The sequence below is a fragment of the Coenobita brevimanus genome, chromosome 79 (assembly GCF_032717465.1).
Source record: "Coenobita brevimanus isolate Jiangsu-jjx chromosome 79, ASM3271746v2, whole genome shotgun sequence".
Taxonomy (NCBI): Eukaryota; Metazoa; Arthropoda; class Malacostraca; order Decapoda; family Coenobitidae; genus Coenobita; species Coenobita brevimanus.
The window spans coordinates 32,301,879-32,312,448 of record NC_137032.1 but is presented as its reverse complement, the minus strand read 5'-3'; the positions used below and the strand labels follow the sequence as shown (position 1 = coordinate 32,312,448).

At 43.8% G+C, this 10,570-nt stretch overlaps 1 protein-coding gene across 1 annotated transcript in view; it reads right to left on the bottom strand.

Annotated features, from left to right (window-relative positions):
- Positions 1-5,260: 5,260 nt before the first annotated feature.
- LOC145409084 (uncharacterized) overlaps positions 5,261-10,570 on the bottom strand; it is a 79,038-nt gene continuing 73,728 nt past the window's right edge. The window contains exons 8-10 of the mRNA XM_080279630.1: positions 10,274-10,435; positions 5,720-6,374; positions 5,261-5,536 (exon numbers count right to left, since the gene is read on the bottom strand). Of these exons, the coding sequence (XP_080135756.1) occupies positions 5,261-5,536; positions 5,720-6,374; positions 10,274-10,435 (1,093 nt within the window). The remainder of the gene's footprint in view (positions 5,537-5,719; positions 6,375-10,273; positions 10,436-10,570) is intronic.

Here is a 10,570-nt window from a genome sequence, read left to right as displayed (position 1 = left end):
AATGAAAAGCTAGACACGATGGGAACAGAGGAAAGTGACATCAGAAACTGGAAAACGTCAATTTGCTGACATCAGATTGTGCTGTCGCATGAAACTTATGTCACTGGTATCATAAGCCCGTGACATCATTAGTTGGAAATATCTGAAACTCCGTGACATCAATGACATCAATAGCTAAACGTCACTGATGCACTAGGCCGCTGACATCACAAGCTGGAAATACTTTAAGCTCCCTGACATCATTGACATCAATGCACTGGGCCGCTGACATCACTGGCTAAAACCACCTGAACCCTGCTGACACTGAGATGGCCTAGAAACTGATGTCACTGATGTCACTCCGTTGGTTGTTGATGTCAGAGATGGAAAGGTTAGAATTCTGATAACACGTGACATCACAATTATTATTTTTTTTTAACACAAGATGAACAGAGGAAGGAAAAATAACTCAAATATAACCAAAATAATCCAAACACCAGATTACATTGTCCTCCATCCACTGAAAAAACTTGTAAATGCTTGAGAAAAAAGATGTCAGATTTCATGTACTTCTGACATCACTGACATCACACGGTAAATGATGTCACTACTAGCTCTAAGTGACAGACAGACAGACAGACAGACAGATAGATCACACACCCTCACCACATATTAAGATCTATTAGTAGGGAATAATAATAATAATAATAATAATAATAATAATAATAATAATACCAAATATAGTTAATAATATACTGCTGTTGCTACCACTGCTACTACTTATAATAATAATAATAATAATAATACAGCCATAACAGTAACTACAATAACAGAACCACAACTAATTTTAATACGAGTAATAAAATAATAATAATAATAATAACGCGGCGTTCTATAAACCCCCTCTTTATATCTATATCAAAATAGATCAACAGATAGATAAAACAGGCAATAAATGAAGACACAGATAGACATACAGATAGATAAATAGATAGATAGACAGACAGCCAACACATTATATATATTATTTCGATTCCACGGACCTGACATGATTTATTTTTTTAAATTGACTAAAGCTTCTAATATATATACTTAATGTGGATGGGACAGATAGATATACTGATAGATAGATAGACAGGAATAGATAGATAGATTGATTGATAGACAGATACACAGACAGATGGATATAGATGGAAAGATAGATAGATAGATAGATAGATAGATAGACAGAGAGAGAGAGAGAGAGAGAGAGAGAGAGAGAGAGAGAGAGAGAGAGAGAAACTAACACATATAATTCAAGAAATGTGAGTTACAAATACCACAATGTTAGAAATGTTAGATATGTGTTAGAGAGGTGGTGGTGTTAGAAGTGTTAGATACATATGTGTTACGTTGTGGTGTTAGAATGATTAGATATGTTAGATATAGCAAGATGTTAGAAATACTGGATATGTGTAAGAGGCTGGGATGCTAGGAATGTGTTAGATATGTTAGGGTGATAGAAAGCTTAGTGTTAGAAATGTTAGATATGTTAGAAATGTATCAGGATGTTAGAAATGGGAGTCGGATAGACCAAGACAGAATATAAGATATGTCAGAGTATTAGCAATGTGTTAGATATGTTAGTTAGAAGCGTTAGATATGTTAGAAATATATCAGGATGTTAGAAATGGGTAGGATATGCCGAGACATTACAATATATGAAACTGGTTAGAGAGGTTAGAATTTGTTAGAAATACGTAAGAATTTATAATGTTAGAAATAGGTTAGAAAGTTAAAACTAGGCTAGAACGTTAGATTAGAGGCGCAAGTTAGATATGTTAGACTGTCAGATACCTAGGGTGGTCCGACAATAGCCCTGTACTTGAAACTCGTCAGTGTCTTGTGTGCTGGGAGCGGCTCAGTGTGCTGGTGTGGGCGTGGGTGGCAGAAAAATATCCCATTGCTCTTGTGGGTACGGCTCAGTCTGCTGGTGTGGGCGTGGGTGTGGCAAGAGGAGTGGCAGAGTATGTTAGTTTAGAAAATATCCCATTACTTGTATGGTGGGTACGGCTCAGTCTCCTGGTGTGGGCGTGGGTGTGGCAGAGGGAGTGGCAGAGTATGTTAATATGTTAGAAAAGTATCTCATTACCATTACTCGTGTTAGTCATTACCTCAATTACCGACAGCGTAATTATCTGGGGCTTTGGTGAGTGCCTAACACCTTTTCTTAAGCGATTTAGCTAGCATATTACACCTCAGTTTCCTCGTGTGTTATCGGTGTAAAATGTATTATGCAGGTAATAATAATAATAATAATAATAATAATAATAATAATAAAATAATAATAATAATAACAATAACAATAATGATACATTAACAAAAACAAAATAATAATAATAATAATAATAATAATAATAGCACTAAAAATAATAAAAAATAATAATAAATCGCCACAGAACAGATGTTAGTGAACCCTTCTGAGCCACTAAAAAAAAAAAAAAGGCATATACTTAGAAAAAAAAAAACTTACAAAATGGTATCGTAGTCAAACATTCTGTAAGGGATGGACCTTTTCATCATGGGAGAGTGACAGCTGGAACTAAGTCTTTCCTAAGCTCGAGAAGTACGAGCTCAGGTGCCTGTAGAGAAAGCAGTGCATGTGAACTAGCAAGTGTTGTGGTAGTTAGGTTTGTGTTAGATGTATACAGTGTTATAGGTGTCAATTTATGCTGCCAAACACATGATAGGACATACTACCTCTTCCACTTGGTATATCACTAGTTCTGTTTGTGTCACACGTGTAAAGTATTCTAGGTGACAATTTATGCTGCCAAACACATGATAAGACACACTTTTTTTTTTTAATACAAGGAAGAAGGAACCAAAGGCCAGGAGCTCGAAAACACTTCACATATCACTAATTATGTTTGTGTCAGACGTGTAAAGTATTCTAGGTGTCAACTTATGCTGCCCCACACATGACAGGACACACTACCACTCAACACTTCGTCTATCTACCATGACTTGACCCAGCATTTGTATGTAATAGTAACCCAACACTAAGAGTACCGTATGTAACTTAGAAATAACACAGAGTACAGTGAGACATTAGTACAGTACTTCTCTCTGTACATAAGGGGTGCTGAAGGTACAGATGAAATGTACACAAATAATACACTGTACAGTACACAGGGAATTATGAACGTCAAAGATCATGCAAACTTCAAACACCATTACCTCAATTACCACATTAATCACTATTACATAAATATATATCCCTCAGTTCGCCATTACCGTAATAATGATTCAAATAACATGACTATCAATTATGTTAATGACCCCTAATTGGCTAATATAAACGCTACTAACAACCCTTCCCTTCCCAATGATATCACTAGCATCAATTATAATCATTACCGTAATTACCCAACTATGTTACTAATTACACACATGACCTAGAATTGCCTGGTACTATTTGCTATTAGGGAATCCCCAGGCGTGCACAGAATATGGTGCTGTGAGGTTGCTCATGCATTGCGCCTCTTGTTGTTGCACAGTACCTTTACCTGTGCACACCTGGGAACTAATCAACACCAGCCACCAGCACGCACGTCATTTACCTCATTTATCAGTCAGTTATATAAATAAATAAATAAATAAATGTATCTATAATGCTAGTACAAAATCCTAACCATCTTTCTCTGCCTAATATCCTATCATTTTTCTATATCATTATTACTCCAATTATCACTCAATATAATTACAATGGATCTATAATTTCCTCTAAGTCTAATTCAGTTATATAAATGCTCTATCTTTGCCTATAACTCTAGTACAAAATGCTATCATCACCTTTGGCTCTATAACTCTATAATTGATGTGGATAACACGTGGATAGTCAGTTATATGTGGATTTGAGCATGTGGTGGTGTGGTGGGGTACTGAAGTGTGGTAGAATGGGTGTGGTGGAGTACTGAAGTGTGGTAGAATAGGTATGAAGGAGTATTGAAGTGTGGTAGAATGGTTGTGATGGGGTACTGAAGTGTGGTAGAATGGGTGTGGTGGAGTACTGAAGTGTGGTAGAATGGGTGTGGTGGAATACTGAAGTGTGGCAGAATGGGTGTGGTGAGGTACTGAAGTGTGGTAGAATGGGTGTGGTGGAGTACTGAAGTGTGGCAGAATGGGTGTGGTGGAGTACTGAAGTGTGGTAGAATGGGTGTGGTGGAGTACTGAAGTGTGGTAGAATTGGTGTGGTGGAGTACTGAAGTGTGGTAGAATGGGTGTGGTGGAGTACTGAAGTGTGGTAGAATAGGTATGAAGGAGTACTGAAGTGTGGTAGAATGGGTGTGGTGAAGTACTGAAGTGTGGTAGAATGGGTGTGGTGGAGTGTGGTAGGGTACTGAGACATGTGGTGGTGGTGTGGTAAGGTACTACGTGTGGTGAAGTTATGAGCTGGAGAATGTGTGGTAAAAAAGTGTGGTAGAGAGTACAGTAGTATAAAATGTGGTAGTGGTGGAGGAGGAAGTGTGGTAGTGTACTGAGCAGGTGTGGTAGTGATGTGGTGAATTACTAAGTGTGGTGAATTACTGAGCTGTAGTGGAGAATGTGGTGGAGTAATAAGTGTGGTGGAGTGTAATACAAAGTGTGGTAGTGGAGGAGGAAGTGTGGTAGTGTACAAAGCAGATGTGGTAGTGAGTGTGGTGTACATTAGAGTCGTGGAAAGTGTGGTAAAGATGTCAGTAGGTGTGGTGTGCTAAGTAACTGTGGTGGAGTACTGAGCTGTGGTAGAGTGTGGTAGGGTGCTTAGAAAGTGCGGTGGGAACTGGGAGACAGGGAAGTGGTGTGGCGGTACAGAAATGCGGTAGGAGGGGTGTACCGAGGATGTAGGCTACTGAGTGTGGTGGGGTGTTGTGGAGTATGTGTAAGTGTGGTGGATGTGGTGTGGAGGAGGAGGTGAGAAGTTATAAATGTGGTGGAGTACTGAAGGAGTGTGGTAGAAGGAAAGGAGTATTAGTGAAGCGTTGAAAATGTGGTGGAGAGGATAGAGTGTGGTAGTGGAGTGTGGTGGAGAGGGTAGAGTGTGGTAGAGAAGGAATGTGGTGGAAAGGGTAGTGTGTGATAGTGAAGGAGTGTGGTGGAGAGGGTAGAGTGTGGTAGTGAAGGAGTGTGGTGGAGAGGGTAGTGTAATAGTGAAGGAGTGTGGTGGAGAGGGTAGTGTAGGAGTAGTGAAGGAGTGTGGTGGAGAGGGTAGAGTGTAGGGTTGGATAAGTAGTGTGGTAGACGTGTGGTAGTGGTGGTGTTACAAGTGTGCGGTGGACAGTGAGGTGAGGGAGTACCTAGCACTGGTACCGAAGGGGTCCGCCAGTGTACCGCTGATGGTGAAGATGGAGCACCGGGGCCGGGGGTACACGGGGCCGTCCTCGCCCTCGTAGTGTGGGGCGCCCGCCTCACCCTGCAGCCCCGCCTCGCTGGGTGGGGCCAGGGGCGGGGGCGGGGGCGAGGCCGGGGCAGCGGGTGCACCCCACTCCTCCGCCTGGCTCCAGGGGTCATAGTTATCCGCGGGGCGAGGCGCCTCCTGTACCTCACTGTAGTATGTACTGCAGGTATCACCTACACCCACACCACCACCCACACCCACACCCAAACCACCACCCACACCTACACCCACACCCAAACCACCACCCACACCTACACCCACACCCAAACCACCACCCACACCCACACCCATCCCAGCACCCACACCCATCCCAGCACCCACAGACCACGCCACACCGTCATCGTCGGCGGTGCGGCAGGTGTGTCTGGCTGTGGTGGGGGTGTGGGTGGGTGGTGGTGGGTCGGGGGTGGGGCGGGGGCAGTGCAGCACAGCGTTCAGCCGCACCTGCAGTTCGTCCCCAGCCAAGGCCTGGGGGTCGGGCCGCCTGCTGGGGGACGCTGGGCCCCTCAGGGCATGCTGGCCCTCCTCCCTGGCCCGGGCGGCGGCGTGGGCCAGGGCGAGGGTGTGATCTGGGCGGCGGGCGCAGCGCAGGAAGATGGGCTCCATGTGGGGCGATCGGGGCAGGGGCGGGGCGGGGGCGGGTGGGGTGGAGGCCTGGCAGCCGGCGTCACCGCTGCCCCGCAAGGCACTGGCATCATCATCATCAACACCGGGGCAGGGCACGGGGGCGCCAGCCTTCTTGCCCTCGCCCCCTGACGAGGTGGACGACGGGGACGAGAAGAGGGACGAGGGTGAGGAGCACGAGGGGGACGAGCCGGCAGAAGGCGGGTCAGGGGGCGGCAGGTCGGGGGGGCTGCCGGAGGTGATGACGGCCACCTTGGACCCCGACGAGGCCGACCCTGACGACGAGGACGATGAGGAACGCACACGGTCGTCACGCACCGAGGCCGACAGACGCTGGCGGGACACACGAGCCCTGCACACACAAAATGGGGGAGGTTTAGGAGGAGACTGGCATTGATGAGAGTCCTGTTGATGTTGTTGTTGTGGCCCCTGGTTCATCTGGACCTGAACCCTGTGGACTGCAGGCTGGTTACCCCCCCTCTCCTCATCCAGTCCATCATTCTCCTTGTGGGGGCCAGGGAGGGGGATGAGGGAGATTTGTATACTTAGGCAGCAGAGTCACCAGGATATGGCAGCACCACACACTGTATATCATCCCACACAACAGGACATGGCAAAGGTAATACTACACTACATCACAGCTACATCATTTTGGCGGCTGGTGTTGTGCAATGTCGCCTCAATCGCCACGATCTTCAATTTACCAAACCACAAAATTAAAACCAGCAAATAATCAAGCACAGGACTGAATTTTTAAAGCCAGACGAAGAAAGGAGAAATAAAACCTGCAAAGAATGAAGGACAGTGATGAGTATTTTGAGGGCAAACGAAAAAACAATATAATAGGAAGAGAAAAAAGCTTGTAAGACAGGACTGAGTGAAGTGACACGCAAAAATAAAATGATGGTGCAAACTCCTGACAGACACACCATAACTCACTGAAATAAATAGTGACGAAACAGGTGAAAATAATGACACAATCGCCCGTATTAATTTCGGGTATGGAAGCTCCCAAACATCTTTTCCTCAGCGATTTATTTCTGGATATGGCTGGTTAATATCCTTTAGTACGTTATTTATGCAGAGTATGGCGATATTGGAAGGATTTATATGACACAGGGTAAGACAGTAAGGTGTAATAATCAAAATAAATCTCTTGGGAAACGGTGTTAGGGAACTTCCTTAACCGGCGAGAATACAGGCCAATGATACTAGGCCTATGTGTCATCAATATAGTAGTAGTAGTAGTAGTAGTAGTTGTTGTAGTAACAGTGGTAGTAGTGGTGGTGGTAGTAGTAGTAGTAGTATTGCAACCCCCGGCTTATCTCAGCGTAAACACAGTAAACTGCAGGCTGAAGTTACCATAATGCCGTCCGCCATCCACTTTTCGGGGGATAGGGAGGGGGGTTGAGAGACGTGTGTATAACCGGGCAGGTCCGCCGCCTGGTTATATCAGTGCCACCACATGAAGGGATTAAGCTGAGTTAGATCAGTGGCAGTGCGTTTAATACCAACACAATTTGGCTTAGTAACGCAAAACGGGATAAAATGATCTCCTCTCCATAATAAATCGCTACAGAAAAGGTGCTAGGAACCCAACAAAATCACCAAAATAAAACAGGTAAAATGGTCGCCCCTTCAAAATAACTCACAGAAAAACAGGTGCTAAGAACCCAACAAAATCACCAAAATAAAACGGGATAAAATGGTCCACCTTTCAAAATAAATCACAGAAAAACTGGTGCTACGAACCCAACGAAATCACCAAAATAAAACGGGATAAAATGGTCTCTCCTTGAAAATAAATCGCCGGAGGAAAGGTGTATAGGAGGCCAACAAAATCACCAAAATAAAACGGGAAAAAATGGTCTACCGTTCAAAATAAATCGCTGGAGGAAAGGTGTTAGAAGGCCAACAAAAAAATCACCAAAATTAATCGCCCCGGGACAGAGGCTACGGGAAAGGGTATAGCGGTAGTGTGTCCTGTCATGTGTGCGATAAATAATATACACACTTGATACACTGCTACTACTACTACTACACGAAATATCCTACCACTACACTACTACTACTACTGCTACTACTACTACTACTGCTTCTACTACTACTGCTGCTGCTGCTACGCCACTACCAGCACCCTACCACACACCCACCACAACACATCACAAACTACCACCACCACACCATCACCATACACCACCACATTACCACTACACTACCACCACCACAACAACATTCCTACCACACACCACACCACAGCAACATAAAACTACCACCATCTCTTTTATGCACACACACACACACACACACACACACACACACACACACACACACGCATACACACACAGCCTCAATGACAGGAACGTGACTAAATTTAACTAATTAACTGCACATTTCCACCATGAATATTCCACATGCAGAAAAGAGAGAAAGAGAGAGAGAGAGAGGGAGAGGGGGGAGAGAGAGAGAGAGAGAGAGAGAGATGAAACAGATCCACTACTATGACTGACAGGCAATATCCTCAACACTAACTCAATTTTCAAGCCTCTTATTCCAATATATATATATATATATATATATATATATATATATATATATATATATATATATTTTTTTTTATTTTTTGGGGGGAGGGGGGACATGGGGGGAACAGGATGTGTTTTTTTATGCAGGGTGGGTCAAAAATAGCGCTGCTCTGGGAACTCACTTGCCTGATACGCGGGAAGAAAAACTGCAAAAAACACATATGAGGAAAAACAAGAAAAAAGTAATAAAAACAGTAAAGCTGAGGAAGAACAAACAATAATGAACAGATACGGGAGAAAAAACAGTGTCTATCTACCTATCTATAACCAGACGCCAGTATCCCGTACAGGGTGGCTGTTTTTGACGTTGAGTTTGTGGTTTTACGGGGAGGGGCACTAACCCTCCGCCAACCCACTTGTTGACACGTAGGGAACACGTAAGGGTTGGCTATATGGTTACCACCCAGCGTTGTAAATGGTTTCCTGGCCTACAGGAAACCGTTAGGCTTGTCACTCAATGTAATGCCACCTGAAAAGGGAAGAAGAGTAATAAAATGTGACGGGAGAAATGGGAGGAAGAGTGGAGGACAGACAGAAAAAGTATACTATGGGGGAAAAAACTAATAAACAGATATGGATGAAAGAAGAGTATAGAACAGGTATGGTACAAGCAAAAAAAACCGCAGCGAACAGACAGGGGAGAAAAAACAGTAATGAACAGATATGGGGGAAGAAAAAACGGTACAGAACAGGTATGGTACAAGCAAAAAAACAGCAGCGAACAGACAGTGGTGAAAAAACAGTAATGAACAGATATGGGGGAAGAAAAAACGGTATAGAGAACAATAAAGAAGAGAGAAGGAGTACAGACATCAGAAGCAGAAGGCTGAGGAACATATAAGAATCACAAGTTTCCTGGACGGCGTGGACTGGAACAAGGAACAGCGCAGGAGGAAGAAGTAGAGAAAAAAAAACAGCGACAAACGAAAGAAAAGAAAGACTAAGGAGGAAGTAGAAAAAAAACAGCAACAAACACAAGAAACTCTAAGAAGGAAGTAGAGAAAAAAACAGCAACAAACACAAGAAAAGACTAAGCAGGAAGTAGAAAAAAAAGCAACAAACACAAGAAAGACGAAGGAGGAAGTAGAGGAAAAACAGCAACAAACACAAGAAAGACTAAGGAGGATGTAGAGAGAAAAACAGTCACAAACGAAAGAAAAGAAAGACTAAGGAGGAAGTAGAAAAAAAAACAGCAACAAACAAAAGAAAGACTAAGGAGGAAGTAGAAAAAAAAACAGCAACAAACAAAAGAAAGACTAAGAAGGAAGTAGAGAAAAAACAGCAACAAACAAAAGAAAGACTAAGGAGGAAGTAAAAAAAAAACAGCAACAAACAAAAGAAAAGACTAAGGAGGAAGTAGAGAAAAAAAGTCACAAACGAAAGAAAAGAAGGACTAAGGAGGAAGTAGAGAAAAATACAGCAACAAACAAAAGAAAGACAAAGAAGAAAGTAGACAAAAAATGGGGACATAGAAGACTGAGGAAAGGAATCATACTAATCACAATTTACCTGTGCAGAGTAAAACGGATCAAGGAACAGAGAGGCAGGAAGAAATAGAAAAAAAACGACACAGAAGACTGATGCAAAGAAGAGACAGGAAGGAAGGAAGGAAAAAAAAACAGAGAAATAGAAGACTGAGGCATTGAATCATAGGGACCCAAGTTACCTGAGCAGTGTAGAGGTGGCGTTGTCCTCCAGGATGTCCAGCACCACCCTCCTCATGGCCCGTACGAGCTGTTCCACCGTTGCATCGGCCGGCGCAGCATCGGGGCAGTTGCAACACCGGGCGCGGGGCAGGGCCGGGGCACTTGGGGACGAGGCTAAGGTGTTCGGGACCTTGGGGGGCAGGGAAGGGGAGGTTGGAGGCAGGCTGGAGGTGTTTGGAGGCTGGAAAGAGGTGTTCAGATGCAAGGAGGTGGGATTTGGAGACAGCGTAGAGGTGTTCGGAGACTGACTGAGGGCA